Source organism: Octodon degus, unplaced genomic scaffold (genome assembly GCF_000260255.1).
Source record: "Octodon degus isolate 3935 unplaced genomic scaffold, OctDeg1.0 scaffold00015, whole genome shotgun sequence".
Taxonomy (NCBI): Eukaryota; Metazoa; Chordata; class Mammalia; order Rodentia; family Octodontidae; genus Octodon; species Octodon degus.
Window position 1 is genome coordinate 21,473,263 of NW_004524591.1, and position 17,981 is coordinate 21,491,243.

The 17,981-nt window shown below is 37.8% G+C and overlaps 1 protein-coding gene across 2 annotated transcripts in view; it reads left to right on the forward strand.

The window, feature by feature from the left end:
- Ccdc129 (coiled-coil domain containing 129) overlaps positions 1-17,981 on the forward strand; it is a 135,165-nt gene that overhangs the window by 44,462 nt on the left and 72,722 nt on the right. The window contains exons 4-8 of one of the 2 annotated variants that reach the window (XM_023709957.1): positions 2,196-2,247; positions 4,214-4,300; positions 6,107-6,309; positions 9,597-10,168; positions 13,964-14,021. In XM_023709957.1, coding sequence (XP_023565725.1) covers positions 2,216-2,247; positions 4,214-4,300; positions 6,107-6,309; positions 9,597-10,168; positions 13,964-14,021 — 952 coding nt within the window. In that variant the 5' untranslated portion in view covers positions 2,196-2,215. The remainder of the gene's footprint in view (positions 1-2,195; positions 2,248-4,213; positions 4,301-6,106; positions 6,310-9,596; positions 10,169-13,963; positions 14,022-17,981) is intronic. The other variant, XM_023709958.1, reaches the window with a different exon arrangement.

Below are 17,981 nucleotides of genomic sequence, written 5' to 3' on the forward strand. Positions count from 1 at the left end.
TTCAATATTACTGAATTTTTTCAAATACACGTGAATTTATTCTAAGCAAAGAAAGACAAATAAATATCGTATTGTGAGAAAACCCCAATCAGATGTTGGTGGATTTCCCGAAGATTCTGAGAAACTATTTGGACTCAGTGAGAAAGTGATATAAATGACTAAAGATGTCCGTTGTGGGAGCAGATTTGAAAGTAAAGCACAGACTTCATCTGTATCACTATGGTGTGTTTCAGCCCTTGACATAAATGAATGTTCCGCACCCTCCCTGACTCTTGTGGTGACAGGGTCTGACTAGTGGGGTAGACATGTATTAGTATGCCTGTTTTCTCCTCCTTTCTTTAAATTGTAGTTGTATGTTCTGGTCTTAGATAAGCATTCATTCACATCTCATTAGTAGATCTCCAGCCTTTATCTTTCTAGACCAGTATTCCTTTTTCTTAGCAAAATAATTCAGCCTTTTAGAAATTTGTTCAAAAGGATAAATATTCCTAACTCTGTCCCCAGATTTCACACAGAGAAAAAATTCTAGATAACTTGAGGGGTTTTGTTTTAATTTTATGTATTTGGGATAGGGTCTCACTATGCATGCAGTTTGGACTTAGAGTGATTCTCCTGTTTCAGGCTCCCCAGTGCTGGGATTACAGGCGTACACTGCCATGCCAGGACTTGGTGGCAGAGTTGGCACGCCCAGTGCAAGGCCGGCACAGCAGGTGGAATGGGGGATAGAACCCAGGTCCTCATGCTTACCTGGGCAAGTGCTTAGACTGCAGAGCTATCTCCATGACCCCCTAGATAACTTGAGGTCTAGTCATACATTCTCTACCCAGACAGGCATCCTGAACTCCCAGATATGATGATTTATTGGTTTCAATATTTTTTTCACAATTCAGTTGCTCAAATTTGTGTATCTAGAATTTCTCCCCAACCTTTCTTATGAAAAAAAAATTTTATGCTCTTGGATAAGCACAACATGACAAAAAACTTTCAGATTTTATACAAACTACAGGTCTATACCCAGGAGAACCACAAGGAAAAGAAAATGATAAGACTGCTGAGCCTTCTGGGAAATTTGTGGCTGTTAGCCACGTTACTCCATGACACAATGTCTAAATACTGCGTGGGCCCTAAATTGGGCCCTGAGACCTCCACCTTGTGCATGTTCTCAGATATTCTGTCTCCAGCACTTCCACCAGGCAAATGGGCCTTAGGCCCCTTTTCTCTCCTGTTTAGTTCCTTGATGGAAAACCTCAGCACAAAAACTTTAACTTGACACAAACATGAAATTCCTTTTTCTGTCTTTCACACAAACTACAAGACATTCTGCTGGCAGTGTCATGTTTTAAAAAGCAACAAAACAACAGCAAACTAACATAAGCTGTGGCATCTTACTGGCCATGAGAAATTTCTCTCATTTCACTGAGCTTCAATTTGCTGCCCTCTTAAATGAGAACTAATATTTTCCATTTCATCTTTTTTGTGAGATTTAAGAGATCATGCATGTAATGTGCTTAACACATTGCCTTGTGCAAGGTTACAACTAAATATATGGCCTTGCCATTATGTTCAACAGTACTGGATGTCTTTATCAGCTGTATTTATCAGCTGTGTATGAGGAGCTCATTTCTAAGTTTCTGTGTCTCACTTTCCTTATCGGAGAAATGAGGCTAAGTCCTCAATTATAAGGATATTAGAAGGATTAGATGATAAAAATAAAGGAAAATGACTCACTAAGTGTTGCATCTTCCATATCTCCTTTTGTTTGTATCCATCACTGCTCCTCAGTGGGCCTTATGTAGGGCCCCTGAGCATGCTTCTATTGCACCAGCCCCAGCACTATGCATCACACTTACCACTGACATTGCTTTTTCTCATCTCTGATAGGAATACCTCCTACCCATTCATGAAATTCTTCCCATTCTTCAGACTCCTGAACAAATATCATTTCCTCCATGAAAACTTCACCGACACCTCCCTTCATTGACTTCCCTCTCTGTGGGGCAAGAACATCTCAAGTGCTTGTTACACCACTTAGCCATCCATTACACTGTCCTGCTCACCACAGAGACACCTTGTATTTCATGCTTCTACAACCTTGGAAATGGAAATTCAGTTCAATGTTGGCTAACTTGAAGAAGACAAACCTTCCATGAGACAAAACAAAACTGAAGTTCACCTCTGCCTCTTTGTTGTTGCAGTTTCTTTGCATGAACAAGGAATGGTTCAAATGACTGTGAAAGACTACATGAGGTAGGTAGTAGAACCAGAGTGATTTCACTCCAATGTTTTATAGCCATATCTTGATACATGAAGTAGAACTATGCATTAATAATACCTTAGATCTTGGGATCTAATGCAAGGTCACTGATTTAACATCAATGCCTATAATATTTCATTAGATTAGAGAGACAGAGGTTCCTTAGATGTTATATAGGGGTGGCAAATTAATTCAAATAATGCTAAATTAGGGGAAGACTTTATTAGAACCAATAAATAAATGGCTTTCTACTACAATGCAACTGTTCATAAGGACCCATTCATAAAACAGTTACATTCATGTTTTCGTGTTACCAAAGTTAGTGATCATCATGTTGTTTACAGAAAAATAATACATATAATTTGCAAAGTTAGAAAGCTTGACTCTCTCAATATGAGGAGAGACTGGCTCTCAATGTGTGGGCCCCCTGAAGCACCAGCAGCTTGGGGAACCCAAGAAAAAAGCAAATTCTCAAGCAACTGCTGCAGATGTACTAAACTGGGAGATCAAAGGTAGAGCTCAGAGTTCAGTTTGAAAACTCTTCAGATGATTCTGAGGTACGCCTAATTTAAGATAAACTATGAACTGTTTGAAGTTTAGAACTTAGCTTCCTGTATTTCTGCCTTTCTTGCATTTTCTGGATAATTGCAATTAACTGAAAACCAAATGTTCATCACTATGTCGCTCTTACTCTTACTAATTCATACCTGAGATGCTGTTTTCATTGCTTCTCTCCTTAATGGACTGTTTCTTTTCTCTCTTTTTTTTTCTTTGCTTTATATTGTTTTGTTTGCTACTATGGAGCTGTAAGTGACCACAAAAATCTCTCATACAGTTCTCTTTGTTTCTCAGAGGACGTTTGAGAGCCAAGTTCAGTGACAAGCTCACATTCTCAAGGTTTTATTGGGATTGTGACTGCACATGGACTCTTCTGAGTCCAAGGCCAGGGCTGCTTCTGGGTAGTGCTGCTGAATATTACGAAATAAGTTAGGCCTTTTAAATCCAAGATGAGAACTAAGCCATGGTGGGTGGATATAAACTTAGATGAGGCAATAAATGAAAGAATGTTTTCTGCCTCTACACAAGGATCCCAAAAAGCTTGATTACTTTTAAAACTTTGTGTTTTCTTCTCAAATTTAACAAAAGGATATGACTAAATGGGGGGAAGGGAGGAGTCCATCCATCCTTACTTAATGTGGATAGTACTTACACAAACTTAGCAGTCCAAATACGATAGCTTGATGTCATGGGGGACATTGATATCTGCACTGTATTCTTTGATTCATCTCAATTTTATGTCAATTGTCTATTATATTTGAGGGTGCTAGGTGTGATTCATGACACAGATAAGCTATGTAGAAGTGAACTGTATTATAATAGAGTTCCTTCCAGTCTCCATCTCTTTGCAAGTGTTTTCCAGTGACCTGCAGTACTGCCTTTTGGATCAAGTGATGATCATTTGTTCAGCAATAAACGAGTTCTGACTATTGCGAGGAAATGACCATGGGGGGCCTGTGGGCAGCACTCGGAGACTATTAGCCATGCAGTCTGAAATTTTCTCTGTTAAGAGAATTAGTGTGGAACTGCTTCAGTGGCTGCTAGCTGTATTTCTTTCATCACATAATTTTAACTTCTTCCCCCAAATTGAAGCCTAGCAAAGCTGTGCTCGTGAAAGGTCCCCCCAATGATTTGCCATCTGTCAACAGTGAGACATTCTGTCACCTTTATAATTAGCGGGCACCTAACACTTAAATTCTCACACCTTCTGCAACAGAACACACTGAAAAGAGGAGCAGCCCCTCAGCTGCAAGCCCTTCTTTAAAGGCGTGGCCATTATAGCATCGTTAGAAACTAAAAGGAAATGCAAATGTTTGGTCTGGACGGGAAAGATTGGCAGTGATTTCCTGGGGATTCTCCACCTAACACCTCTCACTCTTGGCATCCCCCTTCCCATTGTAGATCTCTGCATCAGTTTTCAGAAGCTCCTGCCCTCTCAAGAGGGAGCAGTTTCAATTCTTGCAGTTCTACCGCAAGTGTACCACAAAGGTAGGTGATTTCCAGTCAGTTTTAATTCAGAGAAGCGAATCTGCACAGCAGTGGATTTCTTGAAGTTATAAATAAGCACTTAAGAACTATTTGTGGGTTTAATGGATGTGAAAATGAATAAAGGATAAAAAAGCCAGTGAAATTTGGAACAGTCTAATAGGCAAGTGAACCCTTGGCTCAATCACTGTATAGATTTACATACAGCAGTAAAAAAAAATAGGTAGAAATCTACAAGATATACCTAATTTATGCAGAACATATATCTACCTATTAAATCTTCAAGTTATATTTTAAAGGGAAAAAGTCAAGATGAAGAAATTGTTACTATTTATAAATTAAAAAAGGGGAAATCTGGAAAGTGTGCATGTAGCCATGTAGAAGTATGTTCAGAAGTCCACACATTGATTTAACAATAAAGGGTCAGCATTAGCAAGGGTATGCAGAAGAAAGGAGAGAGATTTATTTGAAATATTACAGATTTTAAAAATAAAATGAGTATACTTTATATATTTCTTACATAATTAAATGCACATAACATTTTCAGCATGGCATGAAAACAAACCAATCAATAGTCATATTTTTAGCCATAAGACTATACCCCGTAGAAGGCAAGGACTACCTTCTTTTCTCATTTTGTGTCATGGGTGCCTAGTACAGAGGCTGGATCATGGCAGATGTTCGATAAATATTTGTATAAATGGACTCAATAAAAACTTGTATGATGAAGCTGATAAGAGGTTAAATATTTCATGTACAATTTAATTTTCATGAGATACCATTTTCTCCATTGACATTCTCTTCTACTAAGGTGTCTGTCAGTGTAATTATAGGCTGGCGTCCCCAGCCTGCAGTTAGCTTTGGTGCCCTTCTCTCAAGGGTTCCTGGCCTCATTTCTCCCTTGCTCCAATTAGGAGTCAAAGCATCAGATCTCCAAGATGCATTAGAAAGTGAACTTGATGGAGGTGGTGTCGCTGTGCGGCCCTACCCATCAGACCATAGCCAAGACAATAAAATTATCTAAACTTCCTCAAATAAATTTGGCAGTGCTTCACATAAAGCCGTGACAAACAGTAACTTCAAGAGTAAAAACAAACAAACCTGGTAAGCCCTCTTCCAAAGTTCCAAATCCCAGAGAAGCCACAGTTTTGTTAAGTTCCAGCCCGGGAGAAGTTCAGTAATTAGGAAGTGGGCTTGTATACATCTATACAATTTCCACATAATTGATGTTTACTATTTTCAGTGCAATTTTACGACAACATTTTTTAAAAAATTTTATAGCCAAGTTCCAAAACAACAAACAGAATGTATTTTAAACCTACCTAGGTACTCAAAATCATTTGTAAGCGTCTGCCTTTGTATTCTGCATTTTCTAATATCTTTGATAGATTTATGTAGCTGAGGAGTCACTCAGACTAAAACAATAGTCTTCTGTGGATCTCCTAGTGGCAGGCTTTTTCTGCTCCCTCTCTTGCCATCAATTGCCACTTGTTGGTGGTTGTCACTGCACCATCTTCGGCTTCTGTTGTACGATCTCCCTGCCCCATGTAGTCTAACACGTGCCCACCAGGGGAAAGAAAAGCCAGATGGATGAACTCATGGCTTTGTATGTAAAGTACAGGCAGGCAGTCCCTGAGTAGGGCAACTGACAGTCCTTTAAGTAAGTATATATGATCTGCTCTGAATGCACCATCTGTCTGTTCGGGTTCTTCTCTCATTCATTTTCCAGGAGATTGGCTGACTAGGAAAAAAATGGCTTATGATTAAGTGAGCTGTTATTGGATGAAAATACTCCTATTTTTATCACAGCATTCCAGAATGGCTGGAATTTTGGGAAAAAGATCCCGTGGAGATTCTCCTGGACCTTGGGTTTGGTGCTGAGGAGCCACACATCTGCACACAAATCCCAGCCAGATTCCTTCGCTGTGGCTCAGCAGTCCGAGGGATTAACATAAATGTTTTCCTTGAAGCTCAGAAGCAACGGATGGACCTGGAGAACCCTGACTTGTGTGGTGAGTGAGGGCCATAGGACAAGCCTCTTGGCCATGGAAGAGCAGGCTGCAGTGTTGGGAAGCTCGGGGTGTGCGCAGCCACTGCCTCTCACGGCAGATTAAAATGGAAAGCTCTGATTTCTCAGTTATTCCCCTTGCATGCTGCAGGTTGGCTTGTGTCTTTGGGGGAGGGGCTGATCTGCACCATATTGTCCCCACTCTAGGCCTTCGTCCCACACTGGCAGTGTGTAATATCCCTAGTGAACATGACAAGAAAAGAGTGGAGAGAGAACTGGACTCAACTCTTAAGTCCTTCATAGTTTACACATCTCAGCTCTGCTTGGTTCCACTGGCCAGGCAAGTCAAGTGGCCACATAGCCCAGGAACTGGGAATGTGCAAAGCTGCCATCTTCCAAGAAGGAAAGAAGTTGGTGACACTGCTGAGTGAAGCTAACACATCTAGCAGCCACAGACCGAGGAGGCAGAAAAACTGCTGTCAGGCAAGGCTTGTCATGAATCACTCAGTGAAACCTTCACTTTTTCATTTATGAGGCTTAGACCAATACAGCTTATACCGTTAGCTAAAGGTGATAGATATTATTCTGTCATTGCTGCAGATTCATAATTATACTTAATATTTACAGTTATTGTGAATGTTGCTCTGTTACCCAGCAAGGGATCAGCAGAATCCCCTTTTTCTAAGACATTGGGATATTTTCTAGGACATTAGGACATAAAGATGTTCTTGGAATATATGTATTTTATGTGAATAATTTGAGGGCATATGTCTTGCAGTTAAACAGATTGATTCAGTGTGCAAAGGTACACTTTCAGTCTCCTAAAGAGGATGTAATGTAGCATTTTTAAAATGATTGAAATGTAGAATCCCTCTTTCAGCAGCAAAGAACATCTTCCATGACAAAGACCTGTTTTGGAAATAAATTATTTTAAATAAATAAATTTACTATAAGGAAAGCCAAGGGGGTTAAAGTGCTTTTCTCAAATAATTATATAGAACAAAAAGTGGACTTTTCATTTAGGTTTTTCATTTAATTTCCTTTTCTCCATTTTCATGTGAATGAAATGGGACTAAAGCTCTGAGCGATGAAATTTGTGAAGAAGGGTACGTCAACTCGTGAAGGTGGTGAATTATAGGGTTTCTTCCACTCCAGAAACAGTGGTGTTCTTTGTTGTCTCCTCTCCCAAACAGCACAGAAATGTAAGTGCTTTGAGCAGTTCTTTATTCGAGGAGAATAATCACACTTACCAATATTTGAGTAGTGTTCAAGCTGATCTGAGAAGTAAACACTTTACAAATGAAATTGACACATGGATTATAGAGGAACTAGGAACTGGTCCCTGGTCCTGTGATTTCCTGGCCTACTATAATTTCAACTGCTTAACACTCCCCAGTACACTTTTGATTGAATCAAACTGAGAAGGTCGGATATAAAATAAGCAATAACAAAATTAGTAGGCTGCTCAAAAGATCAAAATGGATAATTATGTCTCATTCAGAGTTAATACAAAAAAGTTCAAACTTGTGGAGGAGAATCAATTAGTCCATTCAATCTACCCAAAGGCAAAAATAAAACATCCTACCAATGCTTTCAGACTGTTGTATTCTCTGAATTGACTGAACCAATTAAATTGATAGGCTTTTTCGTAATTTAGGTATAAACATCCCTATGAGATGCGTAGAAGACAATCATAAAAGCTAAATTATGATTTGATCATCTCCACTGGGTCACAAAAGAAATTTTATTTCAGACAAAGCTTCACTAGGGAGGGAAAATGTGATCAGAATTATTCTGAAACATGCAAAACCCAAGGGTTCCTATAGATCTTGTAGGACAAGCACTGTCTTTGGTGAGAAATCTACCACACTTTTAGGAGTGGAAGCGTGATTAGTCAGTATCTCCTCCTTCCAGATGAAGGAAACAGGTAGGCATAAGGACATTGCTCAGAGCAGAGCTAGCATCATTGCAGAACTAACGAGCAACAGAAGAGAGGCCCACAACTTGCTGTTTCTGTGGCTTTGTTATCTTGGGATATCAAAGATATGTCATCATTTTTTAAGCTGGCAAGGCTAACTATACTAAACCATTAGGTCTCTCTTAAAGCATTAGGTCTCTCCCTGAGGTTAATCATGTCAATAACTGTATAATTTGCATGAAAATTAAGGACAGATCATCAAGAAAAGTTTTCAATTTAAACTTCTTTGTTTTTAAGGACCACTGGTTTCCACATTAATGGCCAGACTTTTGAAAGGCTGAGGACAACACTGTATGTTCCCTTGTTGAATCTTGCACATGTGAAGTCATTATGCTCACAGATGATATGTATAATTCCTTGTCCTTCTACAACTTTGTCTTGATGCTGACATCAGATTTGATACATACATACAACAGCCATGATTCCCCAGATGAAAAACTGAGCACTGGGGGCCAGGGATATAGCTCAGTGGCATAAACGCCCAGCTGGGAAGCACAAGGTCCCAAGTTCAGTCCCCAGTACCAAAAAGAAAAAAAGATAAGATAAGATAAGATAAGCATTTACTGCCTAGCACAGAGCTTACTACTTACTATATACATATTCATTGATGTACTCTGAGGTCAAATATCCACAGATAGGAGACACAGGATTTGGATCTAGGCCACATATCGCAGTCCCCCACAACCTCAGGTGCTGGAGAGAGTAGATGTGATCATAAGATATCTACATCTACCAAGGAAGTTATAAGAAGAATCTTAAGCCACTTCATACTGGAAGAGCTGGGCTCATTCTGTTACATTTAGCTTAATATGCATAAGTATATAGATTCATACATGTCTATAGTTTTAAATAGATTAACACATAAAATTTATGAGCATGTAGGAATCTATATATAATAAATCCATATATGGACCTGTGCAACTAAATTTGAAAGTGTTTGCTCTCCCCATAACACAAAAATTTCCTGTTACGTAGGAGGATCCTCTGAAAAAAAGACAGAAAAACTGTTTTTTTTTTTTTTCTTTCTTTCTTTTCGAGACAGGGTTTCACTGTGCAGTTCAGAGTGGACTTAAGCTTACTTTCTAGCCCAGACTTGCCTCAAACACAGAGCAATTCTTCGGCCTCAGCCTCCCCTGTACTTGGAATACAGACATGAGTCACCACAGTCAGCAAAACTCGATTTAAACCCTTAAAGGGTTTAAATCCCCCCTCTTGAAAATCACATCAGCCAACTCTAGTTTTTACTGCACCCATTAGTGAAGATTCATGGAAAAGATTTGGCCTAAAGCTTGTGCCTTTCTTGTGGTCCTCAGGCCGTTTCCAACAGCTAGAAGCACTGGACCACGTCACCAGAGCCCTTTCATCTTTGCTGCATGATGTTAACTCCCTGCAAAATGAAGCTAGAGAAAAAGCTGGAGGACAGAGCACCAGCAGAACCTCAGTGAGTGGGGACAAAGCGCATCGAAGAAGAGTGAGTAAACTTTTTCAGAGAGCTTTGAGACAGAGAATTAGGAGGGACTATCACACAGAGGCATCAGCGTCAACCAAGAAGGATGGGGTTTCCTTCGCTCCCTCAACACCCCAGGACTATGGAGCTGAGCTATCAGCAGCCTCAGTCAGTCACAACCAAAGACACCAGTCTCCTTTAGCAGAATGTCATTCTGTCCAAACCACTGATGACTTGATCCCTCGGCACCTTCTTCGAGCTCCTTTAAGCAAGCAGGGGCCTTGCTCATCCATGCTGGCCACACAGGCTCCTCCCTCCCACGGGTCTAAGGAACCAGTCAAAGATGGAACTCAGAAGGAGAACTCCATTCACACCAACAAGCTCAAGCAATTGCCTCGATTTGCAGCTAAAGCACCAGACTCTTTTGAAATGGACGAGGTCAGTGTTGCACTCAGATGCTCAGTGTCTTAAAGGGCACAACCTGCACCGCGGGGTCCTTGCCGTCCAGGCTTTGCTCTTCCTCTTTGTCTTCTGATGCCTCCGCATTACGTTATTTTCCCAAATCCAGTGTAGCGCAAGACACTTAAGCTCATTCTAGTTGGTTCAGTCAGAAATGCACTAGTGTGAGATCAGCTTTCTCTATTTGTTTTCCTTTTCTTGCTCACAGTGGAATCCAGGAGTCCTTTCTGACTTTGCTTTTACTCAGTGTTTCAAGATGCACCTCAGCAGTATTGCTTTGAGTCAAATATTTTATGTTTCAGCTCCTTTAAAGGTTAGTTCAGCTTCTTCCAACTCCATGAAGCTTGCCTAGGTAGTTCCTCCTCTGTGTCTTCAGACCCTTGGCAGGAGAGATGTATTAGTGGCCTCTCCTCACTAAATCCTCAGCAGCCTCAAGACCAGAAAATATCCCTTACAAATATTTGACCCATGATGCCTACTACACCTTAGACGAAGCCATAGGAACTTTGGGTTGATTTTGATTTTAGGGTCTTAGTATTTCAGTTGATTCACCCATATTTATACTCATACAGGTGACCCCATTTCCCTCCCATCCTCTTGCTCTTTCATCCCCACTGTCATTCATACCAATTTTCACTCTCATTTGAAGACACCTCCACCTCTCCTGCACAGCACTTTCCCCCCACCAATATGCATATAGACACATTGCTACTAATGTCTCTGTTCTTAATGGAAACCAAGATCTGGAGTTAGCTTGTTGACAACTTATTATGTACTTGAGTTACAAAGGAATAATTACAAACCAAGAGTAAATCTGCACATTCCACCCACTTCATCTAAATTATCTAAAAGCCCTGTAGAACATTTAGATGAAAACTTGGAGTCACTTCTGCACTTTGAAATATTCTACATCTGATGAAGATTTCAATTGAGATTATTTCACAAGATGATTAAAGCTGCCATATATGACTTCTGTAGGACTGTATTCTTTTATATAAGTAGAAGGAAGGGATGAAGATTATGATTATACACAAGCATTAATTTATTATGTCTGGGAATTCTAAAAGATAAGAGCTGATTCAATTTCACTAGGGAAAAACTAAATGCAAAAATATAGTAATTTTTGCATTAGAAATCTATGTGCAATTTTGTTGGAATCAGTGTTAAGAAGTGAGTCAAATATTGCCAAAGGCAGCCTTTAGTGGGATCAAGGGAAGCATCATCAATTGATCTAGAGGCAAAATCTGGCCAATCATAGTGAGAATTCTGTTAACTAGTTATTTATGTACATTGGATCATAATTTAAATGCCATGAAAATCTGTTCATTTCACACATTTTTCATTTCTTATAATTAGATTTTTTTAGATTTGCCATTGAAAAATAAATATTAAACCTGGCATCAGCTCCTGTTCAAGATGCAGTCTACCCAAGCTTCTTTTACTCATTCATGGATATTGAGTGAAACAAATATTTCCTCCATGTTGAGAGTGTAATATCTTCAATAGGTATATTTTGCAACAAAGAATTTCAGTAGTCTCTTTTACATTGGTCTTAGAGCTGCCATTGCCTTACATATACATACATTTTCACACACACAAATCCAAGAAAATATTAAAGAAATACCAAAAACAGAGTTGAACTTTGAAGTCCCACATACTAACCTATTTTTCCTTTGATGCTGTCCTTTAACTATATTAATAATTTCATAGCTTTAATGCAGTCTAACTCTTTCAACAAATATCTACTGAGTATTTATGTCAAAGAACAATTTTTTTAAAAAAAATTGGGGGATTTTTATTTTTAATACACAAATTATAATAACTATATTTCTCTTCACTCTAATGACTACAGACAAAGGGCTTTCTGAGTTACACCTGAAAATGTATGGGATGCAACCTGGGCTGAGCTACCAAAACCTAAGAATAGGTCGAAGTACAAATGTGGGGTAATGTTCTCAAAGGCAAGAGATGAGGGGTTGAAAATTGGGGCAGCCAACTCTCTTATTACCTTGCTGAGTGCTCTCAGTTTATTCCTGTGTTAAAGGTCATTTGGGATCGTATGTGCCAAAATTTTAGAATGTTTACATTTTTTGATTCAGTGTTCAATATAAATTCCAAATAAACAGTTCCAAATGAAACAAACATCAATTCCAAATAAATACGGTGTATAGGAGGAATAGATGCATGTGCAATGGTACTCACCTCAGCATTTTGGTTTTTTTTTTAAATTTTATTTTAAAGAGTAAAAACAAAAACAAAAGCAGAAACCAATAGTAAGAACAAAGACAGAAACAGACTAACATACAACAATACATATGGTACAGAATTTTAAAACAAGAGTAAAAACTTAAAATGGTTGCTTTTTATATTAATTTTATTGAGAAAGAAGTAACAATGAGACAGTTTCAAAACATGTTAGTATGACAGTTACAATAATCAATACATTGCATATTGTTGTCTTTGTAGTAGTTATTCATAGTACAAGAAGCAGACATGATATCTTGTCTAAACACTATTAGTTCAAAACTTTCTTCTCATTGAATTAAGACAAAGTAGCTGTATATCTATGCTATTTATCTTGTATATACATATGTATGTATTTTTTTCACTACAAAATGGTCCTTCATTTATACCCCCCTTTTTTACTTACTTTTGCCAGAGATGGGTATTCTATTGCTGCTCATATATTGTAGGTGCATGAATTCATCAAAGTAAATCCAATATAGTCCAGTAGTCTATAATAGTAGTGAGTTATCCACATGACTGGCAGTGTCAGAAGTTGTTGACTTGAGCCTTTTACAGCTCAGCGTATTAATATGGCTTTACTTTTTACACCTTGTTTTTATACTTTTCTGCTGGATGGTCAGCATTTTTTCTATAATTACAGAATTTTCAGAACTTTCCAACAGTGAGAAAATTGTTAAATAAATTAATGTACCTTGAAAATACGGTCTATTGCTTGGCTGTCAAAGAAGATACTTTGAAAAAAATTTCATGATGTGAGAGAAGAGTTCCCCTTCCAAATTTTTATGTCAAAATTTGGCTATTTAACTATATGCAGAATAAAGAAACATTCTATAATGTTAATGGGAACTGTTTTCTTATTTTTAAAAACTTTCTATGTGATACATTTCTGAAGTAAGTTTCTTTACTACTTTAAAAGTAATAGTTATTGTTTTGTTTTAACAATAGCTTTATTCTCATTAAGATAATTGCTTTTTAATTTCTAAAGAAATGAGAACTAAATTGTATTTTATTAATGTGGAAATTTAATTTTCTGTGATTGTCTGAGCACAATGTGATGACTGAATTGCTCTCCCTAAGTTTAGCAAACCATAATGAACTTGCCTTCTGCATGTAATTTTAATATTCTTTTTTTTTTTGCATCAAGAATCAAACTTAGAACTTTACATTGGTCAAGCAAATGCTTATGCAGCTGAGCTATACCCCAGGCCCTAGTTAATATTCTTTAGCAACACAAATTCTAGCACAATATTGCTATTAAACTTAGTTCAAATGCACATCTTCCAAGAAGATCCATTTACCTTTCCACATGAAGTGATAGGTCCTTCTCCTGGACTCCTTCATTTCTTTGATTCTGTATCATGGATGCCTGGTCCTTGTTATTTCCTTTCAGAAGACCATAAACTATTTGAGTTCAAGAACTCATGTTAATCATTCTTATTCTTATTAGTGTCCAGTAAGTATTACATATCTGTTCAAAAAGTGCATTTATTATGAAAATATTTCTAATGAGACATATGTTGATCTCAGGTCCAGAGCTCTGAGGAGGAGACTGGTAAGCCTCTTGATGTGACTTCCAGAATTTTAGGTAAGAGTTCCTTAATGATTTTATCAATAGCCTTACAGAAAGTGAATGCAAGTAACTAGCATTTAATTCTCTTAATATGTACAGAGCTTAAATGAACTCCAGAAGATACTCTCAATTTGTGTATGATCTGAAAAATAAGAAAAGTAATGATGTGAACATCCACATAAATTTTAAAATACCAGGAATATGCACCACCCTTGCAGTAAATGGAGTCTGTGGCTTGTCTGATGCTAGCTCTTTACGATCTGTCTACCATAATAGAATCGTTTTGACATTGCACAGGGACTAACTGGATGAAAACTTTCCTACTCCTACTGCCAACTGCTTGCTATGGCTCAAGTCATACCATTTTACTGTCAAGATCTCAGCAGAAATGAGCTAGCTAGCTTTAACTTTCCAAATCACTTCTCAGAATGATGCTCTACCATCCTAGACAACCGAGAGGGAAGTGTTTCACTCTTAGTCCTTATTTCCCTATGCAGTTATCATAGTGATTCAGCATTTCTGTGATCCTTTAATGGGGCTCAAAGTAGGCAAAGATTAATCAACCAAAATAGAGGGAATGTAGTGCATTTCCTGAAAGAAAATATGCAAATTTTTAATTTAATTTAGCATGGTGTCAAACACATCTTTTCCATTACAAAGTGTATGCGTGGGCCTCATTTTGCTAAATGCTGTTTAGAAATTATGCGTTGGTAATTATAGGGTCCTGCTGATTATATAAATTGTTACCCTGCTCTTTGAAGTAATTACCACATAACCTGCATTGAGGTTTATAAGACAAAAATAAGCATCTGTTTTCCATCTAATTGAGTGCTTCTTAGGGAAGCTGGATGTCCCCTTGTCAATAGGAACTGTCTTCCTTGACATTATAGTAAGAGATTTACTGACAGCACCTAAACCACCTCAATTATTCCAAAAATTATTTATAAAGTTAGGTAAATTGAGAAAATAAAGTAATGCAGATGATGGTTTGCCTAAGAGTAAATATTTAGAAAACAGGATTGTATTACTTTTGAAACTAGTGTTGTTAACCTAAGAATGAATAAGACTGAGAACAAATAAGCAGAGTTAGTTGAATTAATGAAGAAAGTGAAAGTTATACAGACATAATCTCTTTGATACAAGTGTGTTTACTTAAAATTCACAAGATGGGAATTAGAAAGATGAAGGCACATGGACTTTTTGACCAAAAAAACAGGACCAAAGTGACACCATCCTAATTTTGAGGCGTCTCTTGCAATACTGCTTCCCCCATCCCATCTGCTCCCTATCTTGTGGGATGTATCTGTTCCTAGAACATTCCCTCTTGAAACCTAGCCCTACACCGTGACAAGCCCAAGCTAGGTGAGGTGCCATATGCAGGTGTTCTGGTGCAGAGCCCTAAATGGGGGTCCCACAGAAACGTGTTATCTTTGATGTCCAGGTCACTCAGACTTCCTGATGACCTAACCAGATGCCAGGACCAGGGCATCATCACACAGTTCAGCTGGCCAAGCACACAAACAATTGCAGTTTCAAACCACACATTAAACACAAAAAGATTAAGGCTCTAAATGATCACTTCACGTATCTTTACATTTTTGTTAAAAATCATTTTTAAGACTGTATTGTTTTACTCAAGACCCAAAGCTAAAAATATACCATCCTCCCTTAACTTCTGACAAATTATTGAAATTCTAGGGTAACATGAAAAGAAGGAAATGAATGAAAATCCCTTTCACAGGGAACAAGATGCACCATCTGTATCCCAGAAATCCTGGGTAATATGTAAGATATGTGGTGAGAGAAATTGCAGTTTTAAAGGAAGAACCATTTAAGAATGAAAGAGACCTATTTACATACTGAACATCCCTACTTAACACATAATAATCATAATTTCCTGATGAGTTGCACTTAATTATGAAATAGAAAATGATATAACTCTTCTATCTTGTGCAATAGGATAACACAGAAAAATGACCACACTAAAATTTAGCATTTCAGGGCTGGGGAGATAGCTCAGTAGAATAAGCGCTTGCCTGGCAGTCACAAGGGCCTGAGTTTAATCCCCGGTTGGGCAAAATAAAAAAAATAAATAAATACATAAATAAATAAGTAAATATAAAAATCAATTTAGCATTTCAAAATCAGAAGTTATTCAGAAAAAATATCCACTAATAAAAAAATAACTATAAGGAAGCATTAGAAATCCTTGGAAGTGAATTCACAATGAGTTTAATCCCCGGTTGGGCAAAATAAAAAAAATAAATAAATAAATAAATAAATAAGTAAATATAAAAATCAATTTAGCATTTCAAAATCAGAAGTTATTCAGAAAAAATATCCACTAATAAAAAAATAACTATAAGGAAGCATTAGAAATCCTTGGAAGTGAATTCACAATGATGCAATGTGGATGTTGTAACATATGAAGAAAATCTCCAGCATGTAAAGATTCCTTTTAGGTATAAGGCACAATGTCTACTTCAGCTCCTCACAATACCTGAGCAGCACCACAGGAGCCGATCTCCCCATTGGTGAGTACAAACTCTAGATAAAATACTTTTAAAACTCCTACCTACTAAATGGTGAACAAGAGCAGGCAAACAGTGGAGCAGATTTCAACAACTGGAAGAAAGAATTTATACTGTGTAAGTTTCCTTTATTAAAAAAAAATTAAAGCCTTTTAATCTAAATGCAGGATCCAGTTGGCAGTATTCCAAAACTCTAATAGAAAGTAGAAAAAAATAAAGAAAATTGAGTAATGGTCTTATCAACCCTCAAAATCAGAAGATAGAATATGGGACAATGATATCAACTGCAAAGTGAGGGAAATTAAGTCCCAGAAAAGAGAGACTCCAGAACGGAAATTCCCCAAAGTCCAGGCATGAAATCTGCCCACTTCTCTGGCAGATACTTCACTGGAGAATGCACAGAGTTAAAAGAGTTCAAGAATCTCAACAAAGACTGAAAGAAGAGAACAAAGATTGCCACTAGAATTGGCTTCTCCTCAGGCCCCTCCCTCCTAAAACGATACAGTATGACATTCACAATATCCAGGACAACCAGAATGTACTGGAACTGTGAAGAGAAAAGAACATGTAACACACATAAAAGGAAAAAGGCAATTACTGGAGACAAAACATGATGAAACCCAGATATCAGAATCAGAAGATCAGCGCTTTAGAGATGTTATTACGATCGTATTGAAGGATGTGAAAGAAAACACATTTGCATGAATGAGACAGCAAGCTTCATCAGTGAAATAGAAACCATAGCACAGAATGAAATAGGAATTCTGCAGGAATACTGTCATTTTATAATTTTGTGAATAGTATTAGCAACAAGTTGTAAATGATAAAAGAAATATAATGTATATTTCTTCTATAATCTAAAAAACGAGAGGCTGGGGGGGATATCTGGGTTGCCTGGTGAGTGCAAGGACCAGAGTTCGATCCCCATTACTGCATGCCACAACCAGCCTTGCACCTAGCGGGCCCCAGAAACTGGGCGTGGTGGCGCACACCTGTAATCCCAGCACTGGGGAGGCTGAGACAGGAGGACCACTATGAATCTGAGATAAGCAGTGAGACCCTGTACCAAATAAATAAACAATTTTAAAAAGATTAAAATTATATTAAAATTATCTGAGTTTCAGTAATCCGAGCAGAAATATTGAAAGGTCACATATATATGGATTTGTGGCCTGAGAAGATAAGCTTAGGAAGAACTGGACAAGGGAGAAATATTTAAAGAACAATTGATGGAAATGTTCTCTAACTCACTCAGGCTTACAATTTTAGATTCAAAAACTCAGCGGACTCCAAGTAGGATAAAGGCACAGAAGACTACACCTGAACAGTGTTGTGATCAGAGTCATAAATATCAAAGATAAGATAAACTGTCTAAGGCAGGCACAGACAAATGATAGGGGAGTAAAGCTTTAAATATCAGGAGACTTTGCTATATGCAGGACTT